This window comes from Globicephala melas, chromosome 13, assembly GCF_963455315.2.
Source record: "Globicephala melas chromosome 13, mGloMel1.2, whole genome shotgun sequence".
Lineage (NCBI taxonomy): Eukaryota > Metazoa > Chordata > Mammalia > Artiodactyla > Delphinidae > Globicephala > Globicephala melas.
Genome location: NC_083326.1, coordinates 64003446 through 64030694, shown reverse-complemented (window position 1 = coordinate 64030694; position 27249 = coordinate 64003446). Strand labels below are relative to the sequence as shown.

Sequence of the window (27249 nt, the reverse complement as noted above, 5' to 3'; positions counted from 1 at the left end):
CTTGCGGTGCATTTACTCTGCTGCTGAGATGCAGTATTTCTTCTCTGAGCACATGACTCAGAATATGGCTTCAAGTGTCCATTTACATGCAGAAGGCAGACCAAGTGCTGAGCTTTGATTGAACTTGAATCAGAGGATGAGGTGTTAGCCCTGAAAAAAGAGAAACTGTGGGCTGTATTGAAAGTTGAAGCCACACGGAATTGACGTGAATTGATTGTAGTCCAGCGTGGCAAATGGTGACTTCTGGATGGCTTAGAGGACCCACCTTTGCATGTAAGGAGAAATCGCTCCTCTCTTGCTTCCTGAGCTGGAATCACGCCTGCAGGGATTGTACTGCTAGTGAACTGAGTATTCCTGCAGTTTGTTTCATGGGACTTGGTAGAATAGGCTCTAAGAAAACAAATAGGGTGCAGGTATGTCGAAAGCCTCAAGATCAGTCAAGCTGAGGTTAGAGCTTACCACGGTCCCCCTGTAAAACTTATGGCCCTCCATCAGCCCGATCCTCTGACAGGCCCGGGACTGTCGAGGGTGCGACGGCATCAGCAGGCTGGCCGGCTCGAGAGGTGAGGCTGGTGCTGGGGGGCACGGGGTGGTGATGAAGGCCAAGAGGGAACTGTCAGCTGCAAGAGGGTCCAGACAGCCTCACCATGCAGCTCTGTTAGGGTGCGCTTAGAGCGTAGCCTGTGGAAGAGCAACTGGGGAAGCAAATGTGGCATTGGCTCCTTTTGAAGATGCAGTGACAGTATGTCAAAAGACAGAAATTGGGCAACACAGATACGTCACTTCTCTTGAATGCTGCGGTCGAAGCAAGCAGCAGGGCCTGTGGGGTCAGAGGTGCCACATGGGGATCCCAGTGTCCAAGGCTAGAGAGAGACACTGGTGAAGTGGATGGGAGCATTCAGAATCTTTCTGAATTGTCGAGAACTTCAACTATGGGATATCTGAGCAGAGGTTGATGTCCATTTACGTCTCATGAGTATCTCTGAGGTGTGTCCCTTCCTCCTTATCCTATTTTTATGGCCTGAGCTCAGACCCTTTTCACTTCTTAGGTGAATTAAAGCAATAAGCCTCCAAAGTGATCTCTGTCTTCCAGGCTGCCTTCTGCTAGACTCTGGCCTGTCTTTGTTAACATCTCTCTCTCTTTCTCGGGTTAGTTCCCCAGGAGCTAGGAATTAAAATATCCTGCAATTGTACGAGATTAAATATGTTATAGTTACTTTCCTTATACATTGGAGCTGGAGTAGCACCAAAGCATTGAATGGTGAAAGGCCAGCAAGTACTTTTGTGAGTCAGGAGAAATTAGAAGCTGGGTGTTTGTTTTTTTAAAAAAGATTCATCTTCAATATGTGAAATATCTTTTAAAGGTTTGGGAGTGGGTTTGGCTACGTGGAGGGGGAAGGAGGTAGGAAGGAGGTAGGAAGAGCAAGTGGAGGACCAGCAGGAGGTCAGGTCTGCGGGGAGAGGAACTGATCCCATGGTGATCACCCCCAAGCGTCAGCAGCAGAGGTCTGGTCTCCTAGTCTCTAGTGGGTAGCCTTATTTTCTGAGCAGAACAGTTTTTGTCAAGAGGCCTAAGCAAGGTTGCTGTGGGATAAGCAGATAATGAGAGGTGAGGATACTGTCCTCTGAAGATGTGTTCTGTTCAAGGCTCCTCCAGCCTGTTCCTGTCTGATGCGCGGCAGCTGCCTTTCAGATTGTGGTGAGGATTAGGTAAGAGTGAGTGTGTAGAATTCCAAGAAGCATCTGCCACATAGGAATGGTAGCAGTTACTTGTCATCATTACTGCTGTTGTCTTTTTTGTGTTTATGATGTTTTGATGTTAAATTGGTTAGAATCTCTAAGAACGTGTCCTGTTATTTTCTCTCTTAGATCTGTGACTTTGGCTTGGCCCGTGTTGCAGATCCGGACCATGATCACACAGGGTTCCTGACGGAGTACGTTGCCACACGTTGGTACAGGGCTCCGGAAATTATGTTGAATTCCAAGGTAAGGACCAAGTTTGCATAAAAAGAAAACCAAGAGGCAAAAGAACTTTGGACGTGAGTTGCAGTAAGCCTCCCACTCAGTAAGTTTCTTTCAGCCTGGGTTGAGGCCTAGCCTGTCTGGTCAGAACCAAGGTATGTCTTTGTCTCCCATTCAACACTGAACTTCTGGGCCCTCGGCTGGGGTAGTGCTGATGTGTTACAGAGTTGGAGGGCCCGCCTCCCTAGTCACTGGTACAATGAATGTTCTGTGTCCCACCCCCTGGTCAGCTCTCCTGCAGTCCTACCTGGGGCAGCTTTCACTCCTGTGGCTGCCACTGCCAGGGTCAGGCTGGCTCTGTGTCAGAGATGAGCTCTGTATACGGTGTGTGTTTCTGTGAATGCGGACCAGAGCTTTTCTGTAAAGGTCAGACATACCTGATAATGAAGAATGCCTCTTTAGCAAAATTATAGTATAATTGGAAGAAAACATTGGTGTGGAAAAAATTGGAGCTGCTATAATTCTTTCAAAATTATGTGATGGTCCTGCTTCCAAATGGTAGTCCCTGCATCTGGATCAAAAGCACACTTCTAACAAGGTCTTTGTCTGGGTCATAAGGAATGATTGAAAAACTTACAAAAGCAAGAGAAAGTGAAGTACAACATCCTTGTTAGGTATATGAGCAACAGTGGCAAACAGTGAGGGCTGCTGTGGGGATTCAGTTTTGTTTTTTATTTGTTTTATCTTTTGGGCATGCCACACGGCATATGGAATGTTAGTTCCCTGACCAGCGGTCAAACCCGTGCCCCCTGCATTGACAGCACAGAGTCTTAACCACTGGACCACCAGGGAGGTCCTGGAGTTTCAGTGTTTTTAATATATCATTTGAAAATAGTATTTGAATAAGGTGTCACATTTGAGAAGTTAAGTGCACCTGACATCTAATATCTAATCCTGTATCTCATATCTCAAGACAGATTCTTGATCTCAGTTCCATCTTCCATAATGTAACATTAATATACATGAAGAAAAGCTATAAAAATAGGGACTTCCCTGGTGGCTCAGTGGTTAAGACTCCACACTCCCAATGCAGGGGGCCTGGGTTTGATCCCTGGTCCAGGAACTAGATCCCTCATGCATGCCGCAACTAAGAGTTTGCATGCCACAACTAAGGAGCAGGCAAGCCACAACTAAGGAGCAGGCAAGTCCCAACTAAGGAGCCCGCCTGCCTCAACTAAGACCCAGTGCAACCAAAAAAAAAAAAGAAAGAAAAAAGCTATAAAAACAAACTTTGGACCCCGTGTTTAGGTGTAGGAACCAGAAATCATCCTGAGAGGCTTCTTGGGAATGAAAAGAACAGGTGTAATTAGCCCATAGGCTGCATTCTCTTCCTCCATCCTTTACGAGTCAAAGGGCTTGGGATGTAGGTTGCTTTTGTGAGGAAACGGAATTTGTTTAAAGCAGTTGGTTATTCTTGATATCATACCTGTGTTTAGTTTAGCTATGGAAATAAAATTTCATTAAAATAAATTCCGTTGTAAAGAAGGATTTGGTGTAACAGATGTTTCAAAGGAGAAAATGTTGTGTTGATTCTCTCATAATTCTGTACGACAATCCCACACAACGGGTCCTTGCTGTGGATAGATGGGCCACGTGACAGCCTATCCACGCCAGAGGCGCCCATGTGTGCAGCAGTGCCTGCCACCTGGAAGGAAAGCTGTCCTTTGCGTCCTGGGGCCTTGTGGTCTTACAGCATCCGTCCCCATTTGAGCCGCTCCCCTGTCTTCACTTCTTGGCCACCCTCCAGGGGGAAGTAGCCAGGAGGGTGGCCTCTGTTTTTGCAGTTAACTATAGTCAAAACTGAGTTTGAATCCTTTTTTTATTTATAGCACCTCTAGCCTGAGAATGTTACTTCTAGCAGTGTATTCAGGATTTTCTTTTTTATTGATTTAGAACATTTTCACACCCACAGAAGAGAGTCCAGTGAACACCCATATTCCCCTTACAGCACCAGCTGTTGACATCCTCTGCCTCCCTCTTTCTCCCGTCTCTTCTCTCTCTTCCCTTGTGTCAAACCCTCTGACACTTCACCAACATAAACCAGCACTGCACACCTCGACTGATGCTAGGAGTTCACTAATACTCCCGAAAAGGTGGTGTGCTTTCCCACAGCCGCGGTACCATGTGAGTGCCTGTGACGGCCGGCGCTCATTCAGTGCCATCCCAGTTGTGTGTGTCCCCCCCCATCTGGGACAGTCCTCCCGCCTTCCTGGCTTCTCCATGACACAGAATACTTGGCAGAGCACAGAGGTGGTGTTGTGCCCAGCGGGTCTCTTTCTGAATTCTTGGGACTGGCTCCTCCTGATTAGGTTTAGGTAACACGTTTCGGGCACAAACCCCACAGAGTCTTGGAAGCCATGTGTGTGGCCCCTCTGTTTCCTGGCAGCCTCTCCCCCAGGGGTGCGCCCTTGAGGACCATTGTCTCCATTGCAAAACATGATTTTCTAAATTGATTGTTTCTTTTACATCGATGAGCTGGCATTCATCTGTGAAGAAGAGGTTTCCCCGTTTTCTCTTTCTCTTCCTCTGACCCCTGTCTTTGTTTTGAAAACATGATTGTGGACTCATGGTGGCTGTGGGGGTTTTTTGTTTGTTTGCTGTCCATTATCTTTTTTTTTTCATATACTCATTTTCCCAGCTTTGGCCAGCTAGAGCGCTCTGTGTGTGTGTATTTGTAACATTTCATTTTGATAGAATTTTCAATTCGCAGAAACATTGCAAGAAAAGAAAAGGCAGGGGTTCTCAAACATTCCGTTCTCAAGACTCCTTCAGTGTCTGAATGTCTAAAAATTTATCCAAGACCCCAAGCAGGTTTTGTTTATGTGGGTTTTATTTATCAATATTTACTATATAGAAATTAAAACTGAAACTTTTCCTTTTTTTTGGCTGCGTTGGGTCTGTTGCAGGCTTTCTTTAGTGGCGATCAGGGGCTACTCTTCATTGTGGTGCACGGGATTCTCATTGCAGTGGCTTCTCTTGTTGTGGAGAACAGGCTCTAGGGCACATGGGCTCAGTAGTTGCAGCTTCCCAGACCAGGGCTCGAACCCATGTACCCTGTATTGGCAGGCGGATTCTTAACTGCTGAGCCACCAGTTTGGAGCCCCCAAACTGAAACTTTTTAAAGTATTTATTAATTTTTAAATTTATTTTAAAATAAATGTTAAAAAGTTAGATCTCATTTTAAAAATGTTTATTTTCCACAACAAAAACATTTTAGTGAGAAGAGTGGTGTTCTCATCTTTGCAAATCTCTTCAGCGTCTGGCTTGATTTGAACACTGCTGGATTCTCACCTGGTTCTGCATTCAGTCTGTCAAATATGTTGTTTTGGTGAAGTTAGCAAAGAGTTAGTGAAGAGTCTTCGCACGAAGCTCGGAAAGAGAGAGTTAGTAGTCTTTTCAGCTACTCTTGGCTCATCATTGATACCACACCAAAACCCAGCAGAGGAAAGGCTAATTGCCACGTGAAATCTGAAACCATGGCATCCATTGCTCTTCCTGACACCGACACCCATGCGTAATTCTGTAACACTGAGCGTTAGGGAAGCACGGTTCACTGTTGTCACGTTTCACGTATAATATCCTGTAATGTCATGTAACCTCTAGAAAAATCTCCTGTACACATGTGAGAGAATGAGTGAAGAGGAAAACAGAATCACAGTCGTATTATAGCAGAGGGAAGCCGCCTCACAGAGCTGATGGCTGGAACTGTCCACCCTTCACCTCAGATGCACACTCACCAGCTCTTTATGTTTTGTCCCATTTGCTTTTTCATTCTCTCTCTGTGTGCCTGTTTTTGTGAGTCATTTGAGAATGGATTATAGATGTGCACCTTTAGCACTAAGCATTTCACCGTGTGTGTCCTTAGAACAGTAGTTCGAATGTTCCCTGAGGACATTTGGTTGTGTTTAGAGACATTTTTGGTTCTCACAACTAGTAGGGGTGGTGCTGCCGGCATCGAGCAGTGAGAGGCCAGAGCAGTGGTGAGCACCCTGAGGTGCACAAGCTGGCCCTCCAACAAAGACTTGTCCAGCCCAGAGCGGCAGCAGTGGAGGTGAGAAAGAAGGGTGTTCTCTCCCATGACCATAGTACAGTAATCAAAAGTGGGAAAATTAACAGTGATCCAATAGTAATGCCCCGTTTATATTCAGATTTTGGATATTGTCCCAATAATAACCTTTATAGCTTTTCTCAATATGTGTGCAAGGCTCACACGTTGCATTGTTGCTTTAGTCGCCTTTAATCTGAAATAGTTCCTCAGCCTTTCTTGACCTTGATGTTTTTGAAGGGGGTGCGGGTCAGCTACTTGTAGCACATGCCTCAGTTTTGTGTCATGCATTTGGGGCGTGAATACCACAGAAAGAGTGTTTTCTTCTCAGCGCATCATCTGTCACATCAGGAGGCACACCTGGTTTGTGTCGGTATCGGTGAAGTTCTTGTTGATCTTTTGGTTAAGATGGCGTCCTCCAGGTCTCCACCATCATTATGGTTATAGTTACTGTTAACTATAGTAATAATAATTACCACGTTGGACTTCCCTGGTGGCGCAGTGGTTAAGAATCCGCCTGCCAATGCAGGGGATACAGCTTCGAGCCCTGGTCTGGGAAGATCCCACATGCCGCGGAGCAACTAAGCCTGTGCGCCACAACCACTGAGCCTGCGCTCTAGAGTCCGTGTGCCTAGAGCCTGTGCTCCGCAACAAGAGAAGCCATTGCAATGAGAAACCCGCGCACGGCAACAAAGAGTAGCCCCCACTCGCTGCAACTAGAGAAAGCCTGCGTGCAGCAACAAACACCCAACGCAGCCATAAATAAATGAATGAATGAAGCAATCTACTAGGAAATTGTGGGAAGATACTTTAAATCTCTGTAATTTATTGATGAGAATTGTTTTGAAATTCAACCCATTTTATCAGAGCTGTAGATCTGATCATTAATTCTTTGATTTTCAAAAAATACTTTGCTATGTTTCCATAAGCTTTAATATTTGGATGAATTTTTTTCCCTCTAGCTTTTCTCCACATTTCTTCTTCTATTTATCACTATGCCTAAGCATTCTCCATAAAACTCAACTTATATAGTAACATCTTTTTTTTTTTTTTACTGTTGTATGATAATTCTTCCATGTCTTTTCACTGAACTCCTTTAAAAGAAAAAATATACCTGAAAAATCAATAGAAAAAGGAGATAAGCAATAGGGATCAGTGAGACATGATGGAGCCAGCACGTGCTTCTTTTCGGCAGAGATCATGGGTAATTGTTGTGTTTTGTTTTTAATGATTTTCAAAATGGATAAAGATATTCTGGAAATGTAGCAATGCCCCCCCACCTTTATAATTAATTTATTTGTTTTTTATTTTTATTTTTTGGCTGCTTTGGGCCTTCGTTGCTGCGCGCAGGCTTTCTGTAGTTGCGGCAAGTGGGGGCTACTCTTTGTTGCGGTGCACAGGCTTCTCGTTGTGGTGGCTTCTCTTGTTGCGGAGCATGGGCTGTAGGCGCCCGGGCTTCAGTAATCGTGGCTTGCGGGCTCTAGAGTGCAGGCTCAGTAGTTGTAGCACACGGGCTTAGTTGATCTGTGGCATGTGGGATCTTCCCGGACCAGGGCTCAAACACGTGTCCCCTGCATTGGCAGGCGGATTCTTAACCACTGCACCACCAGGGAAGTCCAGGTTTCCAAAATAAGTGGGCCACAAATGTCCTAAAGCAATCAGTGGTTGTTTCTATTTTTTTCTTTTTCCAGCTTCAGCTTACAAGGATTCTGATTCTTTCTCTCAAATCATTTGAAAAAAGAAATGAAGTAGGGCTTCCCTGGTGGCGCAGTGGTTGAGAGTCCGCCTGCCGATGCAGGGGACATGGGTTCATGCCCCGGTCCGGGAAGATCCCACATGCCGCGAAGCGGCTGGGCCCGTGAGCCATGGCCGCTGAGCCTGCACGTCCGGAGCCTGCGCTCCGCAACGAGAGAGGCCACAACAGTGAGAGGCCCGCGTACCGCAAAAAAAAAAAAAAAAGATATAAAGTATACTGCAGAAATTCTAACTTAACAAGTTAATCAACTTTGAAGAGAGAAATAAAATCAAGCAATCTGGGTTGTTTAGTGTCTTATAAGAAAGTCAAATGATATTTGTCTCTCCATGGTCCCTTATTTCTGAATTATAGAGCCAGAGGAGAAGCTGACACTCCAGCAGCCCTGTGCCTGTCATGCAGAAAGGTCTCGTTGTGTCATGGAACAGCAGAGGTCATTCTCCATCTTTTCTCCTTTCCACTGCAGGGCTACACCAAGTCCATTGATATTTGGTCTGTAGGCTGCATCCTGGCAGAGATGCTCTCCAACAGGCCCATCTTCCCGGGGAAGCATTACCTCGACCAGCTGAACCACATTCTGGGTAAGGTTCGTGAGCATTCTGGGGACCCACTGTGTACATCAGAGTACCCTCAGGAAATTAAGAAGAGTTCCAGCAACTCTTCAGCCTGTGATGGACATGAGCTTTTTTTAAATCTTCCTTGATTTAAAACATTAAGGACTTTGTAAAAAGCATTGGAAGGTAGTGAGAAGACATTGAATGTCAGTGCCCATTCTGCCCCACTGCAGATGGTATGCAGTTGGTTTACCTTGGTCTTGATAATTAACAGCTGATTATTTTATCTGATAGGTATTCTTGGATCCCCATCCCAGGAAGACCTGAATTGTATAATAAATTTAAAAGCTAGGAACTATTTGCTTTCTCTTCCGCACAAAAATAAGGTGCCATGGAACAGGCTGTTCCCAAATGCTGACTCCAAAGGTAAATGTGATTTCATTGATTATTTTTCTTAGGCTTAGCTTTTATTTGTTTCTTTGTCTTATTCATTAAAGCAGTAGGTCACTAGTCTGTGGCTGTTGGATAATGCCTTATTTGGTGCTCACTCTTCATTGCTTTCTTCCCTCTTATTTAGGAGCGGTAGCCATAGGGTAAGGGAGTCTGGAGGTGACTGTTTAGTTTTCCACGTTTTAGTTTCTTTGCTACTTTTTAACTTGGATTAAGTTCAATTTTTTTAAGGTCATCTTGTCATTTGATCATTTTGAAAGTCAGGTTTATCACAGAATAATTCACATAAAGTAAAATTCACCCTTTTTAGTTGTGCAAGTCTTTGAATTTTAACAAACGTATGCAGTCCTGTAACTTCACCACAGTCAAGTTTTGGAGCATTCCCATTGTCCCGAAAAGTTGCTTTGTGCCCCTTCGTAGTCAGTTCCCTCGCCTAGTCCCTGGCAATCAACATCTGATCTGGTTCCTGTCCCTATGGCTTTACCTTTTCCAGAATGTCATAGAATTGCAATTATGTAATATGTAGCCTTTTATGTCTGGATTCTTCCACTCAGCAGAATGCATTTCAGATTTAGATTTATCTGTACTGGTGCCTATGGCAGTCTCCTCAACAAATGATGCTGGAACAATTAGACATTTGTGTGCAAAAAATAAGTAACATGGACCTAAATAGAAGGAGTAAAGCTATTAAGCTTTGAGAAAAAACCAGGATAGAATCTTCATGGCCTTAGGTTGGGTGAAGATATCTTAGATATGTTCCAAGAGCATGTTCCATAACAGAGAAAGGTCATACATTCGATTTTAGTCTTTGATATCTTTTTTGTTTTGTTTTGTTTTTTTGTTTGTTTGTTTTGCGGTACGCGGGCCTCTCACTGCTGTGGCCTCTCCCGTTGCAGAGCACAGGCTCCGGACGTGCAGGCCCAGTGGCCATGGCTCACGGGCCCAGCCGCTCTACGGCACGTGGGATCTTCCCGGACTGGGGCACGAACCCGTGTCCCCTGCATCAGCAGGCGGACTCTCAACCACTGTGCCACCAGGGAAGCCCCTTTTTTTAATTTATTTTATTTTATTTTTTGCAGTATGCGGGCCTCTCACTGTTGTGGCCTCTCCTGTTGCAGAGCGCAGGCCCAGCGGCCATGGCTCACGGGCCCAGCCGCTCCGCGGCATGTGGGATCTTCCCGGACCGGGGCACGAACCCGTGTCCCCTGCATTGGCAGGTGGACCCTCAACCACTGCGCCACCAGGGAAGCCCCAGTCTTTGATATCTTATAAGTTAATTTTGTTTAATAATTATATTATCCTTCATTCCTGCTTAACATGTACCTGTTAAATATATTAGGCAGCTATTTTTTTTTACCTTTATGCTGTCATAAAAGTGTGGTAGGCAGAATAATGACCCCATGCCCAAAGATGTCCGTGTCCTAATTCCCGGAAACTGAATCCATGTTAGGTTACATGACAGAGAGGAGTAAGATTACTCATCAGCTAACTTTAAGGTGGGGAAATTAGCATGGGTTGTCCAGGTGAGCCTGTTGTCATCACAGGAGTCCTTAGAGTGGAAGGAAGAGGTCAGAGGAGGGAACCCAAGAACAGCTTGCTGACATGTTGGTGCAGTGATATTACAATATTTACATCCAGTCTGCTGTTGACTGAATTTTAGCTTTTTCTAATATGTGTGTATGCATATGTATGTGTGTGTGTGTACATATGTGTGTATTTTTTAACGTTAACAACGATTTACTTAGATGTTAAATTTGTTTTATGTGTTGACCTGAGCCAAGTTTCAGAAACACTTGGTTTAAAATTGAATTTCTTTTGGATATAAGAGGAACTGTCTTTTAAACTCTCTGATATAAAGGTAGTGTATGATTATGGTAGACAGTTTGGACGTATAGAAAAAATAAGTCAGAGAATAAGAAATAGTCTTAATTATCAGAATCCCAAAATAACCTTTAATGTTTGCTCTACCAAAGTGTGCACAGCTTCTTCCTATTTAGTTATAGTTATATAATGTATTCTAGTTGCAGAATTTTCAAAATTAGAATTTCCCATGCCTTGCACATGTTGCTGATTAGATTGGCTTGTGTGCTGTATCGTCCATCCCAAGCATGTTACCTAGATCTGATTTCCTGAGTTGCCTTTTTTAAGAGGTGTGTACATAACAAAACTGTATAATTAAGACCTTACAAGAAACAGAACTCTTAGGCTTTTCTCCTGTTTGTTTCCTCATTCTTTTCTCTAGTTAGTCATAATTTGCATCAAATTATTTGAGGGTTTTTTAGCTTATTTTCCTTAGGTTAAGGTCATGAACTTTGAGATTGGTTCGTTCAGGTAATAATTAACCCCACTAAAATCCAGTTAAATTTGAATTGTAGGTATTGGGTGAATATAATGAAAAAGCGGGGAAGAACTATACATAGAATCAAGTGGAAAGATGGAGTTTAGTGCTGAAATGGGCATAAAATATCATGTGTCCAGAGCACAGGCTTTACAGCCAGACCTCCCTGGTTCAGTCCACAGCCCAGCCGCTTACCAGCTGAGCATCCTTTGGACGAACTACTTAACCTCTCTGGGCCTCTGTTTTCCCATTTATAAAATATTAGTACCTGCATCACAGGGTTGTGTGAATGTCTATACTACTGGTTTTGGTAGGACTAGGTTCTGAGATCTCAAGACAAAGTTTTTCATTTATATATCTTGGGTCCTTTCTATGTCTCTGTAATAAAGAATGGGTACATAACGTTCCCTTGTGGGTGGCCTGTAGTGTCTTTCACAACCTCATGTTGGACATTGACATTTACATCAGTTATCTGTTGCTGTGCAACAAACCCCTCCACAACCCCGGGCCTTCAGATCACCCCGTATGATGCTGCACACCTGAAACTTAGAAACAGTTCAGTCAAACCAAACCAAACCAAAACTAGGTTAATGTGGCACCTTGTGAAATAAGATCTAGAAGAGGATCTTACTAAAATTGACCCTTATTACCAAAAATTTTAAAAACCCGACCAGCACATATTTGTTCCAAAGCCCACGGGGCTTGGTGCAGCTGGGCGGGTCTGCTCGGCTCGCCTCATGCTGCATGGCCTAAGGGTGCCTCACAGCACCTAGCACCCTGTTGGCTCTCGTCCTGCAGTGGACCAGACTGGGTTTCTCATGCTGGCAACAGCATTCCAAAAGAACCAGAGCAGGAGCTGCAAGGTCTCTCCTGGCTGGGTCTCAGAAATGGACATTTCTGCCACAGTCCGTTGGTCAGAGCACATCACAAGGTCAGGCCCGACTCAAGAGGGGGAGAAATGAATCCACCCCTTCATGGGAGCAGCTGCAAAGAAATGGGGGCCATATTTATATGCCACCAGGTTGCTTCTGGTTTCTTAGTACAGCATTGGTAAATGTATTCATTTAATAAATAGATGGGTGTCTGTTCTAAGGCCCTGGACATAGAACAGCAATAAGACAGATTTAAGAACCTGCATGCAGGTAGCTAATAGTCTAGATTTGCATGAAAATAACAGGAAGAAATGAATGGAAGACCTCGGGGATCTCAAGAAATTAAAACTTTCAAGCTGAAACACTGGCGCTTTTAAGTCTGGTCAATAGTATTGGGTTGGCCAAAATGTTTGTTCACATTTTTCCATAAGATCTTATGGGAAAACCCAAGTGAACTCAAATAGTTCACAGAAAAGGAAATGTAAATGTCTCTTAAATATAGGAAAAGGGACTCATGGTTATTTATTATATGAGATATGAACATTGAAAGGTCAGTAATTCCATTTTTTTCCCACTCATCACAGTAGCAAGAATCACAGAGTTTGATAACCCACTGTGTGGTCAAGGCAGGAGATCTTCTCAGAGGCAGCTGGTGGAGTGTGAATCTGTGGAGTCTCTCTGAAAGGCAGCTTGGCAATTCTGTCACATGTCTTTTGTTCCAGCAATTCTGGGTATTGCACTTTTGGGTTTGCCAACCAAATGGGGGGGAAGTGACATTTTAATTTGTTTTTCTTTAATTAAGAGTGAGGTTGAATATTTTTTCACATGTTTGTTGGAAATTTCTGACTGCTGAGTCCCTTGAACCAGTAGTATTGTAGATTTTTCTTCAAAGGAATCTAGCTTAGGATTCTCTCCAAAATTACTCCTGTGAGGGGGAAGAAATGATTATTCTTCAGCAGATGGTACTGGGCTAGTTGAATAGCTGTTTGGAAGAAAACCAATTTAAATCACTATTCACACATCAAAGTGAATTCCAAAACAATTGATGAGCAAATACTTTTTAAAAAATCATACTATTAAAAACTAGCGATATTTAGAGCATTCAGTATTTTTCTGATCTCTGCGTGGGGGAAGAATATCTTCCTAAGCTTTAAAAACAAACCAAGGTGGCGCAGTGGATGAGAATCTGCCTGCCAGTGCAGGGGACGCGGGTTCAATCCCTGGTCTGGGAAGATCCCACATGCTGCGGAGCAATTAAGCCTGTGTGCTACAACTACTGAGGCTGCACTCTAGAACCTGCATGCTGCAACTACTGAAGCCCACGCACCTAGAACCCGTGTTCCGCAACAAGAGAAGCCACCGCAAGGAGAAGCCTGCGCACCGCAATGAAGAGTAGCCCCACACTCGCCACAACTAGAGAAAGCCCGTGCGCGGCAACGAAGACCCAACGCAACCAAAAATAAATTAATTAATTAAAAAAAAAAAGACAAACATAAATGAAATGTAGTAGATTTAAAAGTTTAAAATTTAAACTAGATTAGACCAGGTGTGGACAAATAGGTATAATTTGTTCTAGATTGAATAACATCTAAAGAATCCCTGTCCTGTTTTGTTGATGGCCACACACATGGTGGTTAGGTCCTGTGCTCTACAATTGGCCTCCTGAGTGCAGACTTGTGACCTCACTTTTTCACATTTTCCTCATCTCAAAATTGGGGCAAGTTTTACCTACCTCATAGGATAATTGGGAAGGTTGAGAGCTAAGAATATTAGGCAGGGTTAAGAGCAGTAGTTCTTAATGTTAGACTTCTCGTTAATGTTATTAGTGTTTAAAGAGCAGAGAGAACTCTAAGACATCAGTGGATAAAATACATGAGCAAAGGACAAGAACACACAACTTCCACGAAGAGGTACTGAGCCGAGGGTCACTGTGGGAGGAGCCAGTCGGGAGTTAGCAGTTGCGAGTTTAGTCTGGGCCGTGTTAAATTGTTAGAAACGGCTTCCCTGGTGGCACAGTGGTTAAGAATCTGCCTGCCAATGCAGGAGACACGAGTTCGAGCCCTGCTCCGGGAAGATCCCACATGCCGCGGAGCAGCTACGCCTGTGCGTCAAAACTACTGAGCCTATGCTCTAGAGCCTGCGAGCCACAACTACTGAGCCTGCATGCCACAAGTACTGAAGCCCACAGGCCTAGAGCCTGTGCTCCACAACAAGAGAAGCCACCACAGTGAGAAGCCCATACGGAACGATGAAGACCCAACGCAGCCAAGAATAAATAAATAAATTTTTAAAAAAATTGTTAGAAACAACCTCAGCGCTAACTGTTCATTGTTCATGGATCAGAGTCAACTGATACATCTACTCAAAGGAATATTGTATCAAGTCCCTAAAAGTGATTTTTACAAAGTTTTTGTAACATGGGAAAATACTAATGAGCAGAGTTGACTGAGGAGATAACACAGCCTTTGTTATGTATAATATGATTTCAACTGTGTGAAAGAAGATGCACAGGGAAATTCTACAAAATGTGTCCAGAGATGAGCAGTGGTTCCCACTGAGCAATGGGGCTGTGGGCGTGGGGTGAGTCATCACAGACTGGAGGGTCGGCTCTTTGAGGCCTTCTCTGTCCACTTAATGAGAACCCACTGGGACTGGCCTTGGCCTGAAGAAGGACTTCACCGGCTCTCGGAACCGACAGGCCCAGCCGGGCTTTGATTCCAGGCGTAGCTCCTTTGACCACAATCTGGACTTTGTCATTCAGCATTGCCTTCCTCTGTTCCATCTTTCTTGTTAACCAGCCTCTTTTCTCATGGTGACACGATGGCCACCAGCATCTCCAGGCTCACGCTGACCTGTTTCCTGATAGTTTTAGCCCAAGTGTGGGGCTGACACTCACTGCCTCTGTGTCCACACCCTTGACAGTCACTGTGGCCAAGAGAACCTGGTGAATGTGGCCGAGCTGGTGTCACCGCTCCCACGGGCAATCCTGAGAGCTCCCCCATGGCAAGTGCAGCTCCGTGTGGTTAGAGGTCAGGTGCGCAAAGCCAGCAGACGGCTGTCAGCGCGTAAAGAAAGATGAGGAATTCTGTTCTCTTGGTCCCACTTTTGTTTTTCGTTTTTTAGTTTTTGGGGGGTTTTTTTGGCCATGCCATGCAGCATGCGGGATTTTAGTTCCCCGACCAGGGGTCAAACTGGTATCTCCTGCAGTGGAAGAGCGGAGTATTAACCACTGGACTGCCAGGGAATTCCCCTATTTTTTGAAATTTTAAAAAATGCCGTTCTTGTGAGAAGTCTGTGTCCATTTCTCAGATAACCTGGTATTTGAAAAGCCTCCAGACTTTATTACTGCTCCTGTAAATGCATATACATTTATATATTCTCAATGGGATAAGCTGTATTCTATTTCATTACCTACAGAGAGTCTCTTTATACAGAGAGTGAGAGTCCTGAGCTGACAGTAGATTTAGGAGTTTTTTTAACAGATGGCATTTGAAATCCTGGAAGAGGCTGGGGAGGTGAAGAGTGAGATGTGTAAGGAACTGGACAAGAATCTTCCCTGGGCAGTGCAGGAGGGATGGGGATTCTCGCAACCTGTAGAGGAGATGGACACAGATAATGCCTTGTGAGAATGTGGCCGAGTTCAGCACCTCCACATGGCATAGAGGCCTCCAGTTCAGGTCATGGGTGACCACATAAGAGGAATGGGAACATGGAGACAGAAAGGACTGGGCCAGGTGAGGGCAGCAGGGAGGATCGGCTTTGGGTGGGGAGAGGGTCTCCTCTTTGAACAGAAGGATGCATGTGGATCTGGTGGAGGAATGCCCAGGAAGGTCACCCCTGGGGATATTGATTTTCTCAGAAAGTTGTGCTGAGAGGAATGAGGGCCGGTGGGCAGGAAGGGCATGATCCACCCATGTGAGTAGAGAAGGGCTGACCAGGGCTTTCCCCGAGCTCTTGGGGACCATGATAAGATTAAAGATCTTGAGTTTTTATGGCTCAGCAGTTCTTGGTAGTATGCTCCTTAGACCTCTAAGGTCCCCAAGATCCTTCCAGGGGGTTGGTGAGGTGAAAACTCCTTTCATGATGACACTGAGGCATCCTGCACCCTGTCCCTTGTGCTGCCATCTGTGCTCAGTGCAGGGCGAGGCGGCAGTGCCAGCCTCCCAGCTAAAACCAGGGCAGCTGCGTGTGAGGTGCCTTTGGTTAAGCAGCACAGAGAAGTCGCTTTGTTGTGTCCTGTCCTTTGTGCCAGTCTTTTTAGTGTTCCATGTGACAGCGCGGGTAAGTGCACGCAGAACACATCTGCCACGTACTGAGTGCAGTGGTTTCCTCAAAGGATGGTGCTGTGCAGTTGTTTGAATTGTGAGTTGAATTCGCTGCTTTTTAATAATTGATCCTCAGTTTTCAAGAGTAGGGCTCTGAGATCAGAAAGTTTGAGAAGCACTGTTGCGGTGGCACAGTCTGCACAGGTGGGCTTTTTCTCTGCCTCTGCTCAGAAATTCGAGCTGAGGATGGAAATGACAGATGGCAACCTTAATCTGGGATCAGAGTGTTGCTGGGTAGGTGAGACGGCCCCAGAGCAGTGCTGCCAGCAGGGTGACCCGCCCCAGGACCTGGAAGGAGAAGTGACTGATGAGCCGGAAGGGTGGGGTCATGTTGCTGCACACCCCCCGGAGTTAGAGGGGAGGTGTGGGCTCATGGCCGCCACCAGGGAGAGTCAGGATCGTGGTCAGATGTCATCCTGGCCTTGAAGGGGCTTCAGTCTTTTAGGGAAAATAAAATCTGCATCCTATGCACAGCCAGCGTGATTCATACGTTGGAGTGGTGCCAGCGGGATGCTGAGCATGTGGGAGGAGGGAGGCCGGGCTCTCTGACTGTGGGAGCAGCACCTGCCAGCTGCTTCCCATCTCCCCGCCTCCCCTCCTGTAGCTGCAAGCAGTGCAGAAATAGCGCTGCAGTCAAAAGAGGCTGGAGAGCCAGTCAGTTTTCAAGTAGAAAAAAAAAAATTTAAAAAGCTCTTTTCTTTTGAAAGTGTTGCCTAGGATTGAACTTGAAGGAACTGAAAGGTCTGTTTTAGGAGTGTGTCAGCTGCAGAGCATCCAGTTGCCTTGGAGTGCATCCCTCCTTAATATCAACAAGACTTGGAATTTAAAAATAATGCTGTTAGACTCTTGACTGTGGCTGGGCCCTCGGCTTCTCCTGACATGGATGGAGGTTATCTGATCTCAAGGCATTCCTTGGGGAAATGTCTGTGAGCTCTAGGGGAGGGGGGCGGGAGCGGGAATTGAGGTCGGTTTTAGTACCTGTGTTAGGTATGGTAGGGCTCTGAGGCCCAGCAGGTGTGTTCGCCCATCTACCAGTTTGAAAATGTACTATTTGTAGAAATTCATTATGTGGGCTTTAAAAAAAAGTACTGTTTTTCACACTTCACTTTATGGACATGAAAAAAGTCCTTTGCTGTGTGGAATTTCTTATGTCCATCACACAGTGTACCACATCGATGATCTCCTGATTGAAGGTGAGTAGGGGTGGTGTGCAGGGATGTGCACGTGGGGGCCACAACTTCGGGCAGTGGGGCACTCCACCCACTCGCTCTCTCCTGGCGACTTCCTGGCCAGCTGCCAGCTGCTCTCCATCGGGGAGCACATTTCCTAGTGACTACAGTGATTTTTCCATCACCGTTCTTTATCCTAGAGCTTAGAGTCGGGTGCTCATTTGCAGATGGACGAGGTTGATAACCTAATAAGAAACTATCACCGTGAGTAACAAGGCTTCATTAAGTAGATGCCAGTGCTTTTGTTTTTGTTAGTGTCAATACATTTTCTAAAAATGTGTGTTCTTAATAATTACCTGGTAGGTTTTTTTTTGCGGTACGCGGGCCTCTCACTGTTGCGGCCTCTCCCGTTGCGGAGCACAGGCTCCGGACGCCCAGGCTCAGCGGCCATGGCTCACGGGCCCAGCCGCTCCGCGGCATGTGGGATCTTCCCAGAGCGGGGCACGAACCCGTGTCCCCTGCATCGGCAGGCAGACTCTCAACCACTGCGCCACCATGGAAGCCCTATCTAGTAGTTGTTAGATTTATTTCTTGGAGCCCTTGGATTTCTCAGGGGTGTCTCAGGGCCGTGAGCACCACTGGTCTGAGCATTGTTAAATAAAAGAAGATAGTTTTAAAAGAAGCCCTCTTTGTTACCTCTTTACCAGAACAGTGATGTCTTTTCTAGCATGTATTCTCCCTCATTGAAACCTACTTCTGACACTAAATACAGCAAGTATTTTGTCACATGACCCTTAACCCTGGTCCCAGCCACTGTCAGCCGTGCCCCTTGGCTGTCCTCGCGGCCTGAGGTGGTGCCTAGATACTCTGTAGAGGCCCCAGGGCAGGCTGCTCATTGGCCACCGCCTCCGGCTTGTTCCTGTTGGCCCTGCACTTGCTGCCTTGCTGCATCGTCGACATGAAAAAGGTGGTCAGGGCTGAACTGCCGGCCAGGTCGAGAGAATACTTGTAGTTTGGGGCCTTGGAGAAAGACGCCAGGCTGCAGAGCAGGCCAGGGGGCCTGTGCTTTACACATGCCTCTCAGCCAGGACCTGGAAGGAGGAGGCTGAAACCACATGGGAGGCAGTGACCATTGCAGAACTGACTTTGGAGTTGACTTAAGAGCGGTACATACATAAAACCTCTGCTTTTGACCCTGCGAGCAGAGCTGTGATTTAGGACAAGGCCAGGTTTTGGGGGCAGACTTGGGCTTGAATCCTGGCCACTATGTGGAGCCTTTGCTGAGCATATCACCTTCCTGAGTCTGGGTCTCTACTAACAGGTGCTCAGACTCAAGCTCAGAGATGGAACAGGCACCCCTGGGTGGTGGGGGCTCCTTTAGCTCGGTTGTCTTGTGGGTCAGTGGACTTAAACAGGAAGACGAGAGAGTATTTCATTGACTTTTTCTTTGGCTTCTCACCTCTTCAAAACCTTTCTCTTTGTAGCTCTGGATTTACTGGACAAGATGTTGACGTTCAACCCTCATAAGAGGATTGAGGTGGAACAGGCTCTGGCCCACCCGTACCTGGAGCAGTACTACGACCCAAGTGACGAGGTGAGAGCCTGCACCCCCCCGGCTGAGTGGCCCTGCCATCATGTGCCTGAGACTAGTGCTGTCCCCACAGCCTGAAACCCCTTCCTTTAGGTCCCCTGCACCGGGTGGGGCCGGGGAAATGGAAGGGGAGGGGAGCACAGGCAAGAAAGGGATCCCAGGACTGTGGTCATGGCCTGTGGCAGGAAGAGACATGGAACTGCAGGGCCCACCCTGAGGGTGGAGGGGAGGAGGGGACAGGTCAGCCAGGACAGTCCCACCAGAGCTTGGTGGCTTCGTGTCTGCCTCCGTGTGTGCCTCCCTAGAGACACGAGAGCCTGTCGTGATGAGGAATGCTGGTCGCAGAGGTGTGTGTGCGAGTCTCCAGTGCACACCGGGCATGCAGGTGAAGGTGCTGCATGTCGGGCATCTTCTGTCCAAAAGTCCCCGTTCCTTGGCTCTTTGATTCCTCTGGGGACTCACTTTTAACTTTGTTCTCTGGAGGATAATGAAGGAAAGTGCAGTAGGAACCAGAAATGTGGATCTTTCTAGTTGAGGTTCAAATGCATAGACAGTAAGCCTTCACACTCCTGTTTTTTAAAAAGGGAGAACCAAGAGGAATGTGTTAAAGGGGAAATGGAAGAGGAAAGGAAGAACTAACTACAAAAGTGAAAAGCAGTTACATGAAAAAGAGAAAGAGGAAATCAAACATATATCAGTCAGCTTCCCCTTCCACAGCCTTTCCCGGAAACAGTTGACGCGACCTCCGTGGTACATAACAGAGGAGCAGCTGAAAACATGGGACCTGGGGCTCTTACTGCCCTGTGAGCTGGCGGTTTCCTAAGCCCCACGTCCTACTTTCAGGCTGGGGTGGTACCCCACACCCAAAGGGGGCCAGGCGGATTAGAAGGGTGGCATGTGTAGGGTCCCGTACGTCGAGCCCTCCTTCAGGGAGAGGAGCTGCTTGTTTTTCTCTTTTCCCCCTTTCAAGAGGCCAGGGCCTAGCGCAGAGTTTGGGGTGCACGTTTCCTTTCCCTTAATACATGGTGTGAGGGTGACATGGATAAGGTCTGGGGTGCCTGGTAACAGCTGTATCGTCATCAGGTTCTGTAACATTGCATTCGTTTGGAGGGGGGTGCTTACAAATCAAAATATTAACTGACTACATCTTTTGTCGTTGAGTATGCATGGAGGTTTTTTGATATGAATAGACAGTATTAGATTTCTGGTTATTTATAGAGAAAGTATACTAAAGAAAAGCAAAAACTTGCAGAAAAATACAAGAAAGATCACTTTGTAGTCTTGTTATGCGGTTATCATTATTAAAATTTTGGAGTGTTTCCTTCTCAGTCTTATATTTCTATATCTAAATTTTAAAAATAGAGTTCATTCTGTTTAACACAAATATGGGCATTTTGCCATGATTTTCACCTTCCTTGCGGCTTCACTTTTTAATGGCTCCGTATTACTTCTTCATATAAAGATACCGTAATGTATGTAATCAAATGCATTTATTCAAGTATTGAGGGTCTTGATTGTATACACATACTACCACCAGCAGCAGCCCTCCCATCACAGCAGATTCCTGTGGCTGCCATGTGCATGCAGTGCCTGAAGACATTGGAGAATCATGTGGGGACGCTCCCTCTCACTGGTTCAGGGCTCTCGGGAGGTGCACTTCCGTGACTGGGGTGCAGCACAGGGCTGCTCATCACAGGTGCCAGTCCTGCCGTCTCAGTTCGAAAGCCTGAGCTATGGTCTTTCTGTGGAGCAGTGAATGACTGCCTCAGCCGCAACCACTTTTGTCTAAACGTTCTATTTTCTTTTCAAGCCCATCGCCGAAGCACCATTCAAGTTTGACATGGAATTGGATGACTTGCCCAAGGAAAAGCTCAAAGAACTCATTTTTGAAGAGACCGCTAGATTCCAGCCAGGATACAGATCTTAAATTTCTCAGGTACCTGGAGCTTTAACCATATAGTAAATCCTAGCAGAGGAGACAGGTAAAAAGTGTTCAAAAAGAGGAAACACAGATCTCAATTTTAGAGAATATACGGAACGGGAGAGAGAGTGGGGCTTGTTGTGTTAGAACTCTGTAGAAATGAACAGTGAGATAAAGAATTATGACCAAGGGTTGAGGCACCTGCTGGGGAAATGCTTTGGACAGACCAGCCCGGGGCAGCTGGATGGCCTGGCAGTGGGGTCTGCAGACAGGTGACCGAGGGGGCTCCAGGCAGGGTTACGAAGTGGGGGATTCTGCAGCAGTGGGCATTGGGGATTCTCAGCTGGATCTTAAGTCCATTCTCTCCTGCCTGGGCCTTTTTATTTATTTTCACATACTGGGGTCAGGCTGAGGGTTGGTCTGAGGTTGCCTGTGTTGGGCAGCGTCCAGGCTTGAGATCAGAAGCTGCTTGAGCTATTTCACACAGAGGGTGTGTGATCAGTCAGGAGGCTGTGGAAGGGCTGGAGAGCAAGAGCGGGGCGGTGGGGCTTCCTGCAGGCGGGGGTCTGCAGGGGCTGAGGGGAAGCGATGTGAGCCAGCATCTGTCTGGTCAGCAGGCCCGGAGGGTGCCGGGCCCCTGCCAGAACTGCAGCTGTTAGAGCATCACCATTGCTGAGGAGGGTCAGGAGCCCGACTGCCACTGACCCAGGGACCTCAGGGGCCTGAGTCACCACCACCCTCCAGTACCTCTGAAACCCAGGACCACCCCTCCCGAAGAGCCATGTGTCACTAGAGGCAGAAGAAGGAAGGCTTTTCCTCTCAGTGCCTGCCACTGGCAGTCCCACCAGAAGCAGCTGCCAAGGACAGGCAGCGGTGCTAAGGCAGGGTCCCAGCCCCGGAGCTCAGATCAGGGGATAGGGAAGGGCGGAAGGGGGGCTACAAGCAGATGCGATCAGCTCACCTACTCACAGAGCCACCAGGGCTGGACCAGGGCAGAGGAGAGGGTGGGAGAGGAGCTTCCAGACCTGGGGCTCAGACTGGGGTGTGGTCGGGAGAAGCAGTGACTGCAGGGGAGTGAGGGGAGCAGAGCCTAAAAGACCCCGATTCCCTAACCAAGCAAGGGAGGGGGACTGGCAGGCCCTTGCTGGGACACACTGGAGGCCAGACTCCAAGCCCGAGCACATGTGCCCCTAGCAGCCAACCTTCAGGAAGTGTCTGAGCAGGAAGGGGAGATGCCGCAGGGGACAGGGAGGCCAGTCCAGTGGGGTTGGAAGCGTTCATCCGTCCACACCTCACATCAGGACAATCTCTTGAAGAATTTGTTGCACACAAGGCACTGTGCGGTCATTCACCGACAGAAGGAAAGCGGCCCCTGGGACCCAGCCGTTTTCACCCCTTCCTGGCCTCTCTGCCTGCATTCACAGTGGGGGGATTGTCTCTGCCAGGGGCCTGCTCTTCCGTCCCCGTGTCCGTGCCAGGTCAGCCTGGCTGCGTTGGGTGAATAAGCTTTTGGCTGGCTCTTTACAAATTAGGCCACTGACCCCTGGCCTGGAAGGTCGAGCTGAGCAACTTTCTGTATGGTCCCTTCCATGGGTTGCTTTCCTGTGTGTTCATGGCCCCTGATTTCCCTGCCTTCTGGTTTCAGGGCATACATGCTGTGTGCTCACCCCAGTGAGCAGAACAGACAGGACTGAACGTGGCCCCCGAGGAGCACGTGGCCTGAGAGGGGAGAAAGACACAGACCATCATGCACATCTTTGGTGTAGAACATCTGGGGGTGATGGAGCTATCAGTTTGTCATTGTTCATTTAATCCCTGTCACGTACTTTAGTGCCAGGTAGGAGGGAACGGATGGGTAAGACCCAGGCTTTGCTTTCTAGCAGCCTGATGGCAGGACCCGGGGAGTCAGGCCCAGCATTGTGGTGCTGCACCAGGGGAGGGTTCGACCCCAAAGATGCAGAGCGCCGGGAGGGGGCGCCCCGCTGGTGGGGAGGGGCCCGCCTCTCCTCACAGGTGGTCTCAGGTCCTGAAGTGTCAGGGCATCTGACACTGGGCAGTGTGGGTGGCGGGACCTCAGCAGGGACTTGTGGGGTGGCTGGTCAGGCAGCAGGCACAGGGGAACGTGACAGTGACTAGGGTCCTGGGCCACAGGACAAGGCTGCTGACTGGATGCCTACTGGAGGCCATTAGCACACGGGGACCAAGCCCACCCGGGGCCCACCCCAGCTCTGAGTATCCAGGGTTGGGGCCTGTCACCAGTGGAGGCGGTGGCAGGGGGGTTGCTCTGTGTTTAGTTCACTTCCTCCAGGCACACAGAAGGCACAGAATGTGCTTGTAGCCTGATTTTTTTCCCAAACGTTTTTTAAATGACAATTTTTACCTATTCTGAGAAGTTGAGGGTTTTACAGTAGACACCCATATTCCCACCACCCCGATCCTATGATTAACGTTTTATTATACTTTCTTTGCCTTTTCACGTATCTGTCCATGCATTCCTCCATCTGCCCATCAATCCATCTTGTTTTTTTCTGTGCATTTCAAAGGAAATTTCCAACATCTAGACTGACTTATAATTTAGTCATCTAGGATAGAAGAGTGAGTGCAGAGGAGGGTGGGTTGGGGGCGTTGTTAAGCTCTGGGCCAGGTTCTTTCACAGACATTGCCTTTTGATGATCACAGCAGCGTTTCCTGAAGTCAGCACACAGCCCAGGTCTACGCTTGACGAAACTGAAGGAGTGTGTTTAAGCATTTTGCTCAAGATTATACATCGGTGGCAAAACTAGGCAGAGAGTCCAGGTCCTTTAGACTCAAATCTTTTTTCACCTAGATTTGCTCCCCAGGGAGGTGGAGGGACCGGGGTGTGAGTTCCCAGTCTGCAGCGAGGGCGGAACTGCACAGAGGAGAGCCTGGAGGTGTTGGTGCTGTGACACACGGGGCCGCCGGGGAAACGTGCTCATACAGCTGTGGGGGCTTTGCTGGAGGGGACAGCAGGGACCGCTCCAGAGGAGACCCTAGGTGTCCCCTGCTCGCTGATGTTCTTAGTGGCGGCTCTGAGTGATTGTAAAGGGTCAAAGTATGTTCATTATATTTTGTTTAAGGGGCTCTATTTTAGAAATGTTTTCACTGGAAAGGTAAAAAGGTATAAGTGGTTAATACATTGTGACAAGTCTCCGATTCCTCCAGCCTCGGGTCTCAGCCTCATCCTTACAGACCATCTCCTTACCTGCTTCCCTGAGAAGCTGGGGAAGAGGAGGTGGTGCCTGCCTTTCTTCCTCCTTCTCCAGCCCGTCGCTGGACTTCTCGGGGGGTGGGGGGGGACTGATTACTAGGGGCATTAATCTGTTGGTTTCCCTTTGGTTTCATTAAAGATAAAAGCATTTAGGGCAGTTTTAGTTTTCTGCCAGCTGCTAGGTGTGGCTGCAGTTCATGGTGGCACGCCTCTAGGGGGAGGTCACGTCTTGTCCCCCGAGCTTGTCTCCCCGAGCAGCAGACAAGGACTATCCACCTGGCAGTGCCTGTGAGCCAGGTGACACCTGCCGGTGGGCGTTTAACAGGCCACGTCTCCAGGGGAAGGAAGGTCTGCTTTGCTCGCATCCTGACACACTCGATTACCCTCATGCTGCCTCCACGCGGCTTCGTCGTGAGACAGAGAACGTGCGCTTCTCCTCCCCAGGATGGTCCTCGGGGTGGAGGGAATTCCCACGTCCACCCACGCCCCACCCCCAGCCGTCTGTGCTCACAGCCAAGAACTGCTAGTCTGGAAACAGGTGGAGTGGATTTAACCCAGAATATAATTTCCTCAAGTAAAATAGAGATGTTAGGAGAGTGATGGGGGACCTCAGGGGCCTCCTGAGGGATCCTCGGACATCTGCAGGGCCAGGGGGGCCTGGCGGGACAGCAGCCATTGGGTCGCCTCCTGCACTTCCAGGGTCCAGGCCCACCAGCTTCACGCTTCCTACCAGCACTTGGTTGTGCTTGTTGTGCTTAGTCACAGAAAACTTGAGCATTAAAAAAAAAAACACTTTCTGCCTCCTGTGTGGTTGATTCTGACCTACCTGCTCATCCAGAGAGAGAGACGTGCTGAGAATAGGAGGCAGAAGCGTTTTCCACTTCACACATGTGTTTACAAAGATTCTCAGACTCTGGTTTGGACCGTTGGTTAATGGCATCTGGGGAACACTGACGCCGGCCTGGCTGTGAGCAAGCGTGCGTGTCTCCCCCTGAGTATTCTGGAAACATCCTCTGTGAAACGTCTGAGAGAAAAGGTGCCCGGGGATGGGGGCGTGGAGGCAAGCCCACCCTTGAGGAGCCTCGGGTGTGACTCGTGCCACGTGGTTCTGAGGGAGATGACCTTTTCTGCAGGAGTGTTTTTCCTTTGCTTTTTCACTCTTCCGTTTTCCTAGCACTGCTGCTGCTGCTTTTCCCACGTGGTTCACCCTTAGCTCACAGTCGGTCTGTCTGTTTCTCAACAGGACACGGGCTCCGAGGACGGGCCACGCGCAGGCATCGCTGTTCTTCCTCCCAGCTCCTGACCCCGGGCCCGTCTCCAGCCTGTCTCGGCGTGTCCACCTGACTCCTTTGAGCCATTCGGAGGGGCAGTTTCTGGTAGTTGTGGCTTTTATGCTTTCAAAGAATTCCTTCAGTCCAGAGAACTGTTCCTGGCACCCCTGTGTGTGTCGCCCTCCGGTGACCTGTGGCAGTATGTACTTCAGGGCACCTACTGCTCACCTTGCTTTAGTCACTAATCGCTTTCTGGTTTGAAAGATGCAGTGGTTCCACCCTCCCTAGTCCTCCCTCCCGATGCCCTGCTGACCCCGCCCTCACCGTCGGTCACTGCGTCTCACCTTCCGGGAGGGTGGCCGCTCCTCGGGCACTTTAAGGCAGTGACGGCCCCTCTTTGCACTCCTCTCCCACCCTGCCGGGGCCCCTGCAGCTCGTGCTCCCGCCCCTGGACCCTGTGGGTGCTCGTCAGCACCTCTCCTTTTGTCATATTAATCTCTAGCAGATGTAAGGTATATGTACTGCTTGCCCAACTTTTAGAAAATTCAGCCCTTTTTCTAAATAAAAGGAAGAAATCCTGCATCGGGCAGTTCCACCTGTACCATTTACAGGGGCACAGCACTTGCCAAAATGTGTTATATACAGTTCTGGGTGTTTGCAAGACTTATGCAAAAAGACGTAAAGTGGCAGCTTCTCTCGGGATTTGGTGAGAGGTGCGCGAGGTCATGCAGGCTGCCCAGGTGGTGTGGGGCTGAGCTCCACGCCCAGTGGGCACAGGTGCCACGGGCGCTGTAGCTACGCTCGATGCCTGAGGGTCTAGCGGAGAGGAACACTGCGTCTTACAATGAGAAAGTGTACGCTTCCTTTTCCTCCTACAGCATGTCAGCATCTCAAGTTCATTTTCAACCTACGATATAACAGTTTGTAATAAAGCCTCCGTGAGCTCACGACTGGAGCACTGTTCTTTCGTCAAGTGCTCGCTCACGTCTCTGATGTCACCGAGCTCAGGCCGTCAGGAGCAGCTAGCACTAGGTCCTGCGTGCAAGGAGCCCTAGCCCCTGCCCTCCTGAGCCCTCTAGTGTTTGTTCCCGCCGCCGCACCCTGTGGTGTGGACTCGGTGTTCTGTCCCCGTGCGGTGCCTCCTCTTGACTCCCCCACTGCTCTGTGTGGTGAGAAATCTGCCTTGTTCAGTAATTACTGTACCCTCGCATGACTGTTACAGCTTTCTGTGCGGAGATGACTGTCCAAGTGCCACATGCCTATGATTGAAACAAAAAATCTATTGTTACCTCTGAGTTGTGTTCCACGGAAAATGCTATCCAGCAGATCACTTAGGAAAAATAATTCTATTTTTAGCTTTTCATTTCTCAGCTGTCCTTTTTTTCTTGTTTGATTTTTGACAGCAATGGAGAATGGGTTATATAAAGACTGCCTGCTAATATGAACAGCAATGCACTTGTAATTCATGGAAATAAATGTACATCTTCTATCTTCATATTCATGTTAAGATTCGGTGTTGATTTCCTCTGGATTAGCGGGTCCAAATGGACAGTCAGGCTCAGTCTGTGCTTTAGAACAGAAAGGCTTGCAGGCCTCCCCTTCCCACCAGGCACTGCCCGAACACTTAGCTTTACGTCAGGTGATTTAGAAAGCATTTCTGGAGGGTTCTTTTTTCCTTCCACACAGCAGAGAATCAATTCTGACATGTT

The 27249-nt window shown here is 47.9% G+C and overlaps 1 protein-coding gene across 1 annotated transcript in view; it reads left to right on the top strand.

The window, feature by feature from the left end:
• Positions 1–27035, top strand: part of MAPK1 (mitogen-activated protein kinase 1) — a 91923-nt gene extending 64888 nt beyond the window's left edge. Inside the window, exons 4-9 of the mRNA XM_030836290.3 lie at positions 1870–1986; positions 8287–8401; positions 8669–8800; positions 19013–19122; positions 20930–21055; positions 25513–27035. Coding sequence (XP_030692150.2) covers positions 1870–1986; positions 8287–8401; positions 8669–8800; positions 19013–19122; positions 20930–21046 — 591 coding nt within the window. The 3' untranslated portion in view covers positions 21047–21055; positions 25513–27035. The remainder of the gene's footprint in view (positions 1–1869; positions 1987–8286; positions 8402–8668; positions 8801–19012; positions 19123–20929; positions 21056–25512) is intronic.
• Positions 27036–27249: the final 214 nt, after the last annotated feature.